The sequence below is a fragment of the Sitophilus oryzae genome, unplaced genomic scaffold (assembly GCF_002938485.1).
Source record: "Sitophilus oryzae breed Bouriz unplaced genomic scaffold, Soryzae_2.0 scaffold_358_pilon_pilon, whole genome shotgun sequence".
NCBI classification, from domain to species: domain Eukaryota; kingdom Metazoa; phylum Arthropoda; class Insecta; order Coleoptera; family Curculionidae; genus Sitophilus; species Sitophilus oryzae.
Window position 1 is genome coordinate 505,197 of NW_022146927.1, and position 14,668 is coordinate 519,864.

Consider the following 14,668-nt stretch of genomic DNA (forward strand, 5'->3'; position numbering starts at 1 on the left):
ACAAGCACGAAAATCCAGAAAAGATTCAGTGGTTCTTAAAATTTTAGTAAAAAATCATTTTCTTTGGAAATTTTCAAAGTAAAATAACTCCGTTATATTGGACTTTTGGATATTTGAAAAACGATAAAGGGAAAATATGTTTCTTTTATCGAGATTTTCTACCCCTTAAAATACTTGCACTTATTTCTGGGACACCCTGTATATACTCAGATCCAAAAAAAAACACAACGGAAAATTTTTTGGTCTTTAGTTTAAAATGTTATATTTTTTTAGCCCTATATTTCCTGGACTTTAGTAGTACCTATATCAACCTTAATTCGTCAACTCAGTTTTTTATAAACTTTAGTAAGTATTAGGTAATAACATAAACATTAAAAAACAACTCTTCAATTAACCCTGTATAATAAGCCAAATACTCAGTTTGTAAAAAACTGAGTTAATGAATTAAAGTTGATATATTTATACACAGTTTGCAAAAAAAAATCGTGAAAATTGGGCTAAAAATACAACAACATTTGACGAAAAAATTCTCCGTTGCTTTTTTTTCTGTATCTATCTGAGTGTAGAATTAAAAAAGATTCAGCTTTTCAAAATTAGGCCAAAAAACACATTTTTATCTCCATCTATTTCTTTAAATGTCAGATTTGACAGACACCCGAAAGCTGTAGTAGGATAGTTTCTATGTTATATTTTATCAGAATCAAGGCATTCAATCATCTCTCGTAATACTTAACAGCCATCCCCGGTATAACCCTATAACTCTATACACACAGAATCCACACAACAAACAAGGACAACCTCACAAAACCCGAAACTCCTCCCACTTGAACCCCTACAGAGGCGGGGCCTGACAATAACCTCACCCGTACGCATGCCTGTGTGGGCGTACCCAAACCGTCTCATCTCAACTCTCCTGTCCCCGACGTAATAAAGATCACTATTTTGAAGTCTCACTCCACTTTGACAGATCAGAGAGTCGACAGCAGACAGGTCAAGTGACGTGATACCACGCGCGTGTTTGTATATTTACTCGTGATGGTGATGTGATTGACATTTCTCATCTCATTTAGTGTGTTTGATAGAGAAAAAAAAATGGCTTTCGAGGATAGATCCAGCCCAAACGCGGGTAGTGACTCGAATAACAGCAAGTTTGATGGACCAAACTCTCCAGAAAGTAGCAGAACTTCACCCTACACTTGTACGACATCTCCTAAACCCGAACAGGCTGAAAGATCGTTCTTTAGAATCGCATCCTTTGCTTTATCCAGTCCAAAATCAGAATTCCCCGATTCACCGGCCAGTTTTCGATCACCATCACCCCAAGAAAGCGTGGCTTCGAGTGTATCACCACCCCCAGTGATTCACACACTTAAATACTCCATTTACAACATCCTCCAACCAGAGTTTGGTAAAAAGGCTCTGCTAAAAACGAAATCTTCTCCAAAAGTCGGTTTTAGACCCTACGAAGAATCAAGTTTAACGAAAAAGAGTTTGAATTTGGCGCCTCTGGGGTCGTTGTGTCAGACAGTGTCACAGATTGGGAGTTCCGGTAATGGATTGGACTTTGTGAGTGTGCAGAAGAGTCCTGTGAAGGCTGCTGTGGTTCCTGCCGTGCAGGAGGAGGGAAAGAAAGAAGAGGGAAAAGTGCCTACGTTGTGGCCTGCGTGGGTTTACTGTACCAGATACTCAGACAGACCTAGTTCAGGTAAGAGATTTGGAAACAGTATTATTTTTTTGATTTGAATGGCAGGAAAATGATCAATATATAGTTCATACCAAATACACTTTTAGTCACGTGATTAAGCTTCACCGGCACAGCTTTGTCCACTTTTATATATTTTCTTTTATTCGAAATACTTTAGGAAACAAAAATAAATTAATAATAAATAAGTATATAAACACTTATTATATTTACATAAACAAAAGTCATCTTCTCCAAAAGAAGCAAACCAAACCAAACTCGTAATACAAGACTAAAGTGTCAAATGTCACATAACTTAATAACTGTTTTCTGTTACTTATATCAATTTAAAATATGAACTTCTCTCAAAAACGATTATCAATACATACATACGTATATCTAATAGTTACATCCATACACCATATTAAAAATTATACACACTAACTAATACTTAATAATCATTAATAACGTCACTATGATACTATGATCACTAACAAAAAATTTAACATGATTATAGAACTCAATTATTTAATCAATTCTTATACCTATAGTTTAATTTATTGACTTATATGGTTTATTTCATTTTAAATACTTAAATTTAAGCTATTACTTTTGTATTCTCTGAGTGTTAAATTACCTACTAATTACCTATTTATTTATAAATGGGAATTTAAATCTTCACATCTATAGGTAGATATACGATAAATTTTTCCTAATATAGAAAAAAACCACATAGATCACTGTCTATTTTGTACAATGTCATTTGTCATTGCATTTTATTGTTACACCATTTAAAAAATGGCATTGAAGCAATTCTTACGTTTAAATGTATATAATTTGACTGACTTCTGAGATTAGTATAGAATTGGTATTATACAGGATATGTCTCTAATTTTTTAATTTTTTTTTAATTCAAAAATTCAGAATAAGTCGCAAGCTATTAAAAACAGGTATATTATAAGTATACCTTATAAAAGTTGAAGAGTTTTGTAAAATCTATCAGAAAAAATTATAATATTATATACAAACCGTTTAAAAAAATTGAAATTTTTTAATTTTAAGTAGTAACTACTTGGTGGGGTGGGGGGTTGGTAAGGGGGTTTGGGAGGGTGTTAAAAATTTAAAAAAACCGTAACTCCAAAATTACAGTAGCTAGCGAAACGCGGTTTTCAATTTAAGATTAGGAATAATATTTGCAAAAAAAATTGTAATAACATCAAAATCAGTCAAAGTCGCAGTTTTTGAGATAAAAAAAATTGGTAAAATTCCTTTACTTTGAAACTAAAAGAACTGCCTACCAGGCTAAAATAGGTTGTTGCATTTAAAAAAAAACATGTTATATTAGTCACACTTTTCTGAAGCACCCTGTATAATCTATAATAATTTTAAAATGCGTATCTTAACCTTCCCTATAGCCTTTATATTTAATATTTTTTCGTAAACCTCGAAACAAATGAGATAATGGACTTAACTCTATCGTTGACTCACACTGTACAACTACAGTTTTGTTTTAAAATAAAAAAATATACAGGATGTCCCAGAAATAAGTGCAAGTATTTTAAGGAGTGGTAGATCTCGATAAAAGAAACATATTCTCTTTTTATCGTTTTTTTTAAATAAGTCCAGTATAACCGAGTTATTTTAATTTGAAAATTAAAAAAAAACGATTTTTTGCTAAAATTTTGGGAAGGAACCACTGGATCTTTTCTGGGTTTTCTTTCTTGTAAATTTATTCTACTACCTGTGTTGCCATATTTTCAAGAAATTACGTTTTTTAATTAAAAACTAAAAAAAATTCCAAATTTTTTTTTTAAAATCCCTAATTTTCAAAAAAAAAACATTTCGCGAAAAAAGTTCATAGGCGTGTTTCTGGGGTTGAACTATACTACCAGTTAAAATACTTGCACTTATTTCTGGGACACCCTGTATAGTGTAATTTCTAGATAAGCTCTTTTTGATTGATTTAAATGCGATCTAATTTTTACGAGCGTGTTTTTTATCGCTCTGTGGTACCGGGGTACGACTTCAACTTCGGCGATCTGCCGTCAGATGTCGGCACCGATCCCCGTTTGAGCTTTGCGAGCGCCGGACCACACACGACGCTGATTATGCCGCGGTACGACTTGTTGTAAAATGATACTTTTTGCGGTACTGCCTGCCATAGGACGCGTTACGGACTCGGTATATGTAAATTTCCTTCAAATAATATCGTTAAACGAGAAAGAGTAGTAGATTACATCTGTGGTACTGATGGTACCTAGAAATAAATGGTCGTTTGTAATAGGTACTAGAAGGAAATTGAGATGAATTTATTATACACTCAAATAAAAAATTAATTAAAAGAAATCTTTCAGAAAAATTGGCGCCGGGAAGCACGTACAGTGGCGCATCTAGAGATTGAGTCTGGGAGGGGTAGTATGAATATTCAAAAAAGTACTAAATTTGAATTAAATTTTCTTTGGAAGGTATTGTAACTGTGGAAAAAATCTACTTGGATTGGTTTGGATATTCTGTTTTAATTTGTATTATTAACTTTTTTGGAACAATTTTATTTTATACCAAATTTAATCTTATTAATTAATTTCTTTCTGGGAGGGGTATTACTCCCATTACCCCTCCTGTATATGCGCCCCTGTATAGGGCTTGTTTCTCTCTACAATTTTCTGTTTCACAATGTACCGTTTGTGTCCGGGAAGGGTTCATAGTTTCATAGTTGTCGATTTTCGAAAGAAATCAGTACATGTATATTATTTCGTATATTTTTCATTTTATTGATTTTATGGAAAGCATTGTTCATTAAAATGTTGTATCCTATGTTATAGGGCTCGTTTCTCTCTACAATTTCCCGTCTCACGATGTACCGTTTGTGTCCGGAAAGGGTTCATAGTTTCATCGTTGTCGATTTTCGAAAGAAATCAGTACATGTATATTATTTCGTATATTTTTCATTTTATTGATTTTATGGAAAGAACAGTTCATTAAAATGTTGTATCCTATGTTATAGGGCTCGTTTCTCTCTACAATTTCCCGTCTCACAATGTACCGTTTGTGTCCGGGAAGGGTTCATAGTTTCATCGTTGTCGATTTTCGAAAGAAATCAGTACATGTATATTATTTCGTATATTTTTCATTTTATTGATTTTATGGAAAGCATTGTTCATTAAAATGTTGTATCCTATGTTATAGAGCTCGTTTCTCTCTACAATTTCCTGTTTCACAATATACCGTTTATGTCCGGGAAGGGTTTATAGTTTCAAAGTTGTCGATTTTCGAAAGAAATCAGTACATGTATATTATTTCGTATATTTTTCATTTTATTGATTTTATGGAAAGCATTGTTCATTAAAATGTTGTTTCCTATGTTATAGGGCTAATTTCTCTCTACAATTTCCCGTCTCACAATGTACCGTTTGTGTCCCGGAAGGGTTCATAGTTTCATCGTTGTCGATTTTCGAAAGAAATCAGTACATGTATATTATTTCGTATATTTTTCATTTTATTGATTTTATGGAAAGAACTGTTCATTAAAATGTTGTATTCTATGTTATAGGGCTTGTTTCTCTCTACAATTTCCTGTTTCACAATGTACCGTTCGTGTCGCGGAAGGGATCATAGTTTCATAGTTGTCGATTTTCGAAAGAAATCAGTACATATATATTATTTCGTATATTTTTCATTTTATTGATATTATGGAAAGTACTGTTCATTAAAATGTTGTATCCTATGTTATAGGGCTTGTTTCTCTCTACAATTTCCTGTCTCACAATGTACCGTTTGTGTCGGGGAAGGGATCATAGTTTCATAGTTGTCGATTTTCGAAAGAAATCAGTACATGTATATTATTTCGTATATTTTTCATTTTATTGATTTTATGGAAAGAACTGTTCATTAAAATGTTGTATCCTATGTCATAGGGTTTGTTTCTCTCTACAATTTCCTGTCTCACAATGTACCGTTTGTGTCCGGGAAGGGATTATAGTTTCCTAGTTGTCGATTTTATCGTGTTACAGACGGACAGACAGACACCATGAAAATATTTTGTATTTAGGTTGTACTCATTTTGAGTGAAATTAAAAAAACTTTTTTTTTGCCGATTCATACCATATCTGATGGTATGGTCGGCTAAAAATTGCAAAAATGGTTGGTAGCAAGTTGATCTCGTTCTTAAAAATTAACCAAAGCATGTGTGACACGAGTCAAAAAACAAAATCCTCAGGAGACACGGTTCTGATCGAAAAATAATGTTTTAGGAACAGTTTTACTCACGAAATTATTGCACAGGGTGTTTTAAAGTTAAGGTAAAAAAACAACTATTCAATTAACCCATCTTTTTCTTAACCAGAATACATCAGGATTATAAGAAAAAGTCAAAAGTGTAAAACTTGGAAAATAAGTTTGTTATAATAATGCTTTTATTTATTCACTATTCTAATAAAGAATATGCTTTCCTTCAGAAACTCTATATTTATTTATCTAGTAATGCTAAAAACTCTATTTGAAAGTCAATTAGAGAAAATAGTTTGATTCATTGGCAAGCGATGTAAATATTTGTGATCAGGTAAAATTGTGATGTAAGAGGAGGCTTAGCTTGTCGGCGGCAGGTCAGTAGTTGATAGGCCGGCCGGCTGTGTAGTGTTGTGTTTTGTCACAGAGCTGACAAATGGGGATTGCGAGTCTTTTGACTAACATAGTTGCAAGTCGTTTGACTGTAAGCCAACGGGGTCGTTTGACCACAGGAAGAAAACCTCTTTTGACGTCCTGCCTTCGAGTTGGTCTTGAGAGTTTGAGGTCTCCATAATGTCTTCTCTAGTGAGCTACCCCAATTAGGTTATTCGATTGGTATGCGAATCTGTTTAGCGGCAGAATTGCGTCCGGGGGAATCCCCTATACTATTTCAGGTGACACTAGCTAATTGTTGAAGATTATTAACCAATATATCCGAATAGTATTTAAATTAGATGGAAGATATGGAATGGGATATATTGAATAGAATGCCAGTGATGTCAGTGGCTAGGGGGCGGAGTACCTCCGGGTGAGTCTTACTATTTAACTATCAATTTTACCCAGATCAGTAAATGTTTTATTTTGTTATTTTCATGTACAATGAAAGATTGCTTGCCAATGACCAACTAAATGGATATTTGAGGTGAATTTGCATTGTGAGACCCGGTTGAGTAAGCCCCAAAAATAGCGATTTTACAAAAGTCTGCTCAAAAGTTTCAAACCAATTTTTTTATCTCTCTATATATAGATATTTTTGAGTTTTTTTAGCACATTCTCCTTATTTTCTAGTGATGTTTTAGATAAAAAAAAGCTTTTAAATCGACGATGACGTTACGCCTGTTTGCGGTAGATCCCATCGGAATCTTCAATGCAGAAAGATTTATTTCTGTTTTAAGTGCCTCGATGACAAGTTGACGATATGAGATCTATTTTAAATTTGTCCTCCTGTCATATACCGCGTCCAAATTAACAAGAGAGGGTACTTTTTTTCGTGTATAGTTTTAAAATGTATAGTTAGTTATTAATAATATCCATCTATTTTTACAAGATTTTATTGATTTATTATACAGGGTGGTCCGAATTTTATTCGGAAAACAGTGGCAGGATATTCTGCATATTGCAGATAAAAAAAATTTGCGCCGGGAGGGACGTATAGCCGCCCATACTAAAATATGTTAATAAAAAGTTGGTTGGCAGTTCTTTTAGTTTCAAAGTAAAGGAATTTTTCCAATTTTTTTTATCTCAAAAATTGCGACTTTGACTGATTTTGATGTTATTACAAATTTTGTTGCAAATATTATTCCTAATCTTAAATTGAAAACCGCGTTTCGCTAGCTACTGTAATTTTGGAGTTACGATTTTTTAAAAATTTTAACTCCCTTCCATACCCCCTTACCAACCCCCCACCCCCACCAAAAACTAATAGCCAGATTCTCGGATGGCACATTTTTGTGCCAAATTTGGTTAAAATCGGTTTAGCGGTTTTTGAGTTATCGTGTTACATGTTAGTTTGTCAAAATGAAGCATTTTTCAGCTATTTGCCTGAAACTAAAATTTTACAGCCTTAAAGTATTGCCTTTTTTCAAGTTTTTAACGTCCTAAAATCCGAGCTTTAATCATCACCATTACAAATGATTAATTCGACGCGAACGAAGTCGCGGGTACACGCTAGACTTAATGTATATTAGTTCACTGAAAAAAAGGATCTCAGTCGAAATGAATATGACTTTGACCCAAAAGATTGGCGCTTTTCAATAGGGCCAAGAACGACGTTTCTTTGCCCAAAGCGTTAACTATCTTTTCTTTAAGTGTCTTTTCATAACCTTTAAAAAATTACTTTAGAGAATAGAAGAATCTATCTGTCCAAAGTATTTCACTCTTGACCCAAAATGAATATGAAAAGAAGTTCTTGATACAAGAACAATAGTCTCTTTGATTCATGCAAAAATTCTTGATTGAAAAGAGACATTTCTTGATTAAAGAGACACTTTTCTTAAACCAATAGCGAATACTATTGACTCAACTAAAATTTATTTTGATCTAAGAGAAGTCTCATATCATATACAGGCATATTACGAGGTATTTTATTTTCTGATAACTTTAGGTTTTCCTGGTCTGTAGTAAGTAAAGTGATATTATTTTCCTCGATAGTAGTTATTTCTGCTTCTTCACTACTTGGTATATTTTGGGGTGGTTCATCACTCTACAAATTACTAAAAAATGATTACATCACGATTAATAAAAGTAAAGCAAATAAATTATTAAAATTATAAGCTTTGGTCACATTTTGAATTTTTATACGACGACTTGAAATTCTAAAATTTTTGTAATTATTTGCATAAAAAAATCGATACCTATATTCTTATTCTATCTATAGTCATGTATGCATTATCTAAACAGGTGCATTAGGTAAATGTTTTTTACCTTCAAATATAGCAAATAAATGCCCTAATTTCCATTTTTTCACAAACCCCTTTAAAGAATCCATATATCCTAAAATTTGTCCATAAAAAATGGCAAATGCATGTTAGTAACGATCACTAATTTGTTATACGATATGCGTTTGAAAAGCAAATTATGCAAAATTTCAGGTGGAAAATTCCAAGCAACAAAACCCGTGCGTACTATGATGTGCGACCTATGAAATGCGACGTACGACTGATCGGACTGCCGACTGATTGTATATACCGTCCTTCGTCATCGTCTTTGCGTGTCGTTATTATTTTTCATCAAAAGAGTATTTACCTATTGGAAAAATGACTATGTTTCTTGAATGAAGTACTTCCTAGCGTATTTTTCTTATTATCTTAAAACAAAGTAACTTGCACTTGGTTGAATGAAAATAGATTCAAGAGAAATTTTCGAATTTTTCAAGAGAACCAGTTTTCTTGAGTTAAGAGAGTTTTTCTTCAGGCAAAATATTTTCTTTCACGCTAAAATAAATTTTCTTGCCACTAATTTTTTTTTTCAAAACCGATGACGACTTTAGTTCAAGTCTATCTTTTTTATCAGTGTTTAAATAAAAAATCTCAAATTTTCGAAACAAAAATACGTAAAACTGTCATCGACATAGTGCCATAACCACTAAAAAGCCTCGTAAAAGCATCGCGCCATCTGTCGGGCTCGTTACCGCACACAGACGTGACATTTCTGCCCTTTTTAAAACGTCATCGCGATGATTTACGGGGTCTATGTTTTGTTTTTCGTTCATTTTCCTAAATCGTAAATCGGAAAACGGTTAACATAAGGAGAGAGGTATAAATTTTGCATGGACCATCAGGAAATTTTCCAGAAAAGCGTGACATTTTAACGAGAAAATTCCAAATAGCCTGCGGTGATTGGCTGTAAATGAGACGCGGAAAACGACAGAACACGGAGTGAGACCATAAATAGAATAGTAAAATTTTTGAGGCTTAAAATAAAGCAAGATTTTGGAAAATGGGTGTCTCATTCTTTCTGTTATTCATTAATAGACAATTTAAGCCACATCGTCATATCAATTCAAATGTTTTATTAAAATGCTCTAAATATAGAAGAAAAAAAACGAGGCTCGGAACCTGGGGGACCCGTTTAACTAGTACTTGTGGACAATTTCGTCAAATAAACTGCCGGACATAATTATCGGGACAAGCAAAATTTTAGTGTAAATTTAAAGTTGAATATCTCTTGAACTAAAAACGATTTTGGGATGCGGTTTGGACCAGGTTTTAGATGCATCTATTGTGATTAAGATGCTATGTGGTTTTCGAAAATATATTTAGCGAATTCTCGTATACAGGGTGTTTTATAAGAGAGTGAAAATTTGGTCAAGAATCTTTTTTACCGCAAATTTACGAGTTTTAAAAAATCGAAATTTTTACCAAGTACGATTAATCTGTATTGAAATTAGAAAAAACAATTTGATCGGTTTTTTAATTTTTTTTGTTTTAAGAAAAATTGATTTTTTTTCGAAAAATATGCATTTTTAGTCATACGTATGGTCCTAAGTGGTACAAAAAGCTTTGTACATTCTGCATATGCCAAAAAATTATTGATATAGAGTGTATCTAAAAGCAGATAACTAACACAAGTTAAAGAAAAACTTCAACATCAGAATATTTTTTTTATAAAATAAGTAGATAAATTATAATAAAATTTAAGTTTATTTAATATTAAATATATTTTTTGAACACCCTGTATAAATCGGTCCATTTCTGTACAGCTAGTTTAAGATACACGCTATATCAATATATTGTGGGCCTATGCAAATTGTACAATGCCTTTTGTACCATTTAGGACAAAATGTATGACTATTGTTTACAGTCCCGCAATTTTGCGGATCCGCGGGATTGATTGCTTTAATCCCGCGGGTTTGCGGGATTGAGATTTTGGTGCGGGATTGCATTCCCTACTCGTGATACTATTTCTTCCAAAATATTTCTTTTATCAATTTGAAAAACGCCTTCCAATTAATAACCCGCTCGACCCTATACGTCCCTTCTTTCCTTATCTGTCAAATTAATTCGGGCCGTTTTTTCCAAGGTACTACCTTAAAGGTAGTACCTTCCTTTGGTCCGCGCGTTATCTCGATGGAGGTACCGAAATATACGGTAGCCGTCTAATTATCGGTCTCGACCGTGCCGGTTCTTCGACCGACGACCAGAAAACAATGGTACTGATTGATCTTCGCCCATTAACATAACGAACGACACCGGAGAAGTGGTACGGCGATGATGGACGCGGTTCGAATGGTACCGATCGCCAGGAATGATAATGATCGGGACCCCAGGTTTGGTGGTCCTCGGTTTTGACGATTTTTTCCGTATGTTTTTTGTTGGTTTTGAAAAAAAAAGGATTTTGTACTGTTTTAGTACCGTATGATCGAAAAAAAGCGTTTAGTTGGTAAAGAAATGATAATCGCTGACATCTATATATACTAATATATAAAATCCTTAAGTGACTGACTCACTGATTAATCACGATCCTGCTCAAACCACTCAACGTAAGAAGCTCAATTTTGGCATACAGGTTGATTCTAGGGTGTGGACGTTCGATAACAAGGGATTTTTCGAAATTCCAGTTCCAAGGGGGTGAAACCACCCCTCAAATATTACAATATGTTTTATTTAAAAAACGGTCAAGTTTCCGAAAAAAACGCTTAAACACGTATATTTTATTTTGTTTTTTACATATTTTAAGATTTTTTAAAAATGTATACAGGGTGTTTCGAAAAATATGGTCATTGCTTAATTGGCGTAAAAAGCTGATTTTTGGAAAACGGATTGACTTTAGGGTGGATTGACATTTTTCGAAACTCGAATTCTAAGGGGGTGAAACCACCCCTCAAATATTACAATATTTTCTATTTACAAACCGGTGAGTTTTTCGGAAAAACTCTTAAACACGCATATTTTATTTTATTGTTTTACACATTTTAAGATTTTTTAAAAATTTATACAGGGTGTTTATAAAATATGACGATTGATTAATCACGATTCTGCTTAAACTGCTTGACGTTTAAAGCTGATTTTTGGCAAACGGATTGACTGTAGGGTGTAGAGGTTGGATAAGGAGGGTTTTCTCGAATCTCAAATTCCAAGAGGGTGAAAACGCCCCTCAAATATTACAATATTTATTATTTAAAAGACGGTTAGTCTTTCGGGAAAACGCTTGGACACGCATAATTTATTTTGTTTCTTTACATATTTTGAATTTTTTTAAAAAATTATACAGGGTGTTCCAAAAAGTTGGGTATTTGATTAACCACGATTCTGCTTAAACTGCTTGACGTAAAAAGCTTATTTTTGGCAAACGGAAAGTCAAATTCCAACGAGATGAAACTACCCCTCAAATATTACCAAGTTATATAATAATATCGCCATATTGTTTTTTCTCATGCTGACATAAATGTGAGAAAATTTTATCCAGCTTGTATGTTAATGAAAATTCTTACTTTGCTTTATCATCACCATTACAAATGATTAATTCGACGCGAACGAACTCGCGTGTACAGGCTAATTTTCTATATAAAATTACAGCGATCTTTATTTCAAAACTATCGATGACACTGTTTATTTTTCAATCATATCAGTAAGGCAAAAAAACTGTCGTTCTCCTTGGACAAATGTGTCATATGTTTACAAAAATCAAACTACAATGTTGTAGTTTTTTCTTTTCATATGTTTTTTTTTCAGTGTATAACCGAAACAAATTATAAAATACATTTTTTTCTTTGTTACAGGTCCAAGATCAAGAAGAATCAAAAAGCCAGCAACTCAAACCAAATCAACGGAAGATAAGCGACCCAGAACGGCTTTTTCTAGTGCCCAGCTAGCTCGTCTCAAGCAAGAGTTCAACGAAAACCGGTATTTGACAGAAACCAGACGTCAAAAACTGAGTTCAGAGCTTGGACTAAACGAGGCCCAAATCAAAATTTGGTTCCAGAACAAAAGGGCCAAAATCAAGAAATCCTCTGGCCAAAAGAACCCTTTGGCACTTCAACTAATGGCACAAGGGTTGTACAATCACAGTACGGTGGCTTGTGATGAAGATGACATGCCATTGGGTAGTTAATGACAGTTTTAGAGACTTCTATTTGTATATTTTTCTGAAATCAAATATAGCACATGTTTATATTTTAAAAGTAAAATAACAGACATAATATGTAGCAGAATTACCCTGTAGTAGACATACCTACAGCCTACAGTATACAGATGCATTCAATCTAAACAGTCTTTATAAATATGTGCTACAGATTAAAAATATCAACCATGGTTTGTCCAGAGATCCAAGAGATAAATATAAATAAGTAAATATAATTGTCCAAGAGATAAATAAATCTGGACAAACCATGTAAAATTCTCTTTTTGTGATCTCATGTTATTATTTATTATCATTAATTCATAAAATTTATTTTTAAAATTTTTGTACAAATGTATATAATGTATTTTTAGTAAATATGGGCATCATATCATTAAACGTATCCTGTAAATTTTAAAACCCTTTGTATATATTTATTATAATAATAGTATGAATGTATATCGAAAAATTTTTAGGTATTCCTGAGCTTTTTTTAGTAAAAAAAACTTGAGGATATAGGTAGACTATAATTTGTTTCATACCGCAGAATTAAATAAAAAAGAATGTCACAGTAGGTGAAGAAAATTATGGTCTATTCAAAAAAAACATTAAAATATATAAATGCATCCAAAAATACTGTTTTTTTTTGTTCGATATAAAATTTAAGTAAATTTACCACAGATACCTATAGTAAACCTCCAATAGAAATGTTATTTAAACTCCTACTATGACATTGTTTTTATTAAATCACACGGTATAATCTCAGCTTTATTAAGAGGATAGTTATATAGGATTAAGAATTTTTTTATTAAGTAGGGATATATAGATATAAAAAAATTCTTTGCTGTGTAAAAATTTAGACTGATTTAGTACAGAAACATATAGAATGGAAGAAAATTTCAAATTGTGCAATGGTTTTTATGTTTTTGTTGTACGTATATGATAAATAGGTACTATGTAGTTGTTATTGTATATAGAATGCATTGATTAAACAATAAACATGTTTATTATATTAAAAAGAATATTTTTATTTATCCTTAAACCTACTATACCATAAACTTTTGCAATGAAATCACCCTGTATATAATAATACGGGGTGTCCCAGAAATAAGTGCAAGTATACTTTCTCTTTATCGTTTATCAAATAAGTCCAAAATCACGGAGTTTTTTCACTTTGAAAATTTCCAAAAAAAAATGATTTTTTGCTAAAATTTTGAAAACCACTGGATCTTTTCTGGATTTTCTATCTTGTAAATTTAATCTAATACCAATGTTGCCATATTATCAAGAAATTATGTTTTTTAACTAAAAACTAAAAAAAATTCCAAAAAATTTTTGAAAAATTTTTTTTTGCGAAAAGACCTCATAGGCGTATTTCTGGGGTTGAACTATACTACCAGTTAAAATATTTGCACTTATTTCTGAGACACCCTGTATATGAGTCTTGTTTGTTATATTTATCACTAAAGATGCGTAAAAAAAATTGTCGAAAAAGAAAAATTTTAAAATTTTCTCGCTTTTTCTAATTTCTTCATTTATTTAAAGTTACTATACAGGGTGTTCCCGAAATAAGTGCAGATATTTCAACTGGTATTCTATCTTAGAAACACGCCTATGAGGTTTTTTTGCGAGTAACAACTCCTGTGAAACCGTCTCAGATACTGGCTTTTCTCAAAACCCTGAGTCCTGATCACTTATAAATTGATAATTCACAATAGTTGAACGTCGATGGTAAACATCGATATTCTCCTATTAAATTATCGATATTTTAGAAACATCGATGTATCATTTACATCCCTAGTCTTAACTAGATAACAAATTATTACTCTAAACCATCGGTCATCCCTCTACAACCCTTTTAGCATCATCGCCAGTGACAATTATTCCAATTAGAATAATTTTAGGGAGGTATTCATTCTCCTTGAC

General features: G+C 32.6%; 1 protein-coding gene across 1 annotated transcript; it reads left to right on the top strand.

Annotated features, from left to right (window-relative positions):
• The first annotated feature begins 964 nt into the window (after positions 1–964).
• On the top strand, positions 965–13,706 carry LOC115884942 (segmentation polarity homeobox protein engrailed-like). The gene is made up of 2 exons (XM_030903662.1): positions 965–1,705; positions 12,405–13,706. Exons 1-2 carry the CDS (start codon positions 1,093–1,095, stop codon positions 12,734–12,736), a joined length of 945 nt encoding a protein of 314 aa, XP_030759522.1. The 5' UTR covers positions 965–1,092; the 3' UTR covers positions 12,737–13,706.
• Positions 13,707–14,668: the final 962 nt, after the last annotated feature.

Excerpts from the sequence above, each read along its gene's own strand:
- LOC115884942 (XM_030903662.1), top strand. The coding sequence starts at position 1,093 with ATGGCTTTCGAGGATAGATCCAGCCCAAACGCGGGTAGTGACTCGAAT. Across the intron at positions 1,706-12,404 it reads CTCAGACAGACCTAGTTCAG|GTCCAAGATCAAGAAGAATC; the intron begins GTAAGAGATTTG and ends TCTTTGTTACAG.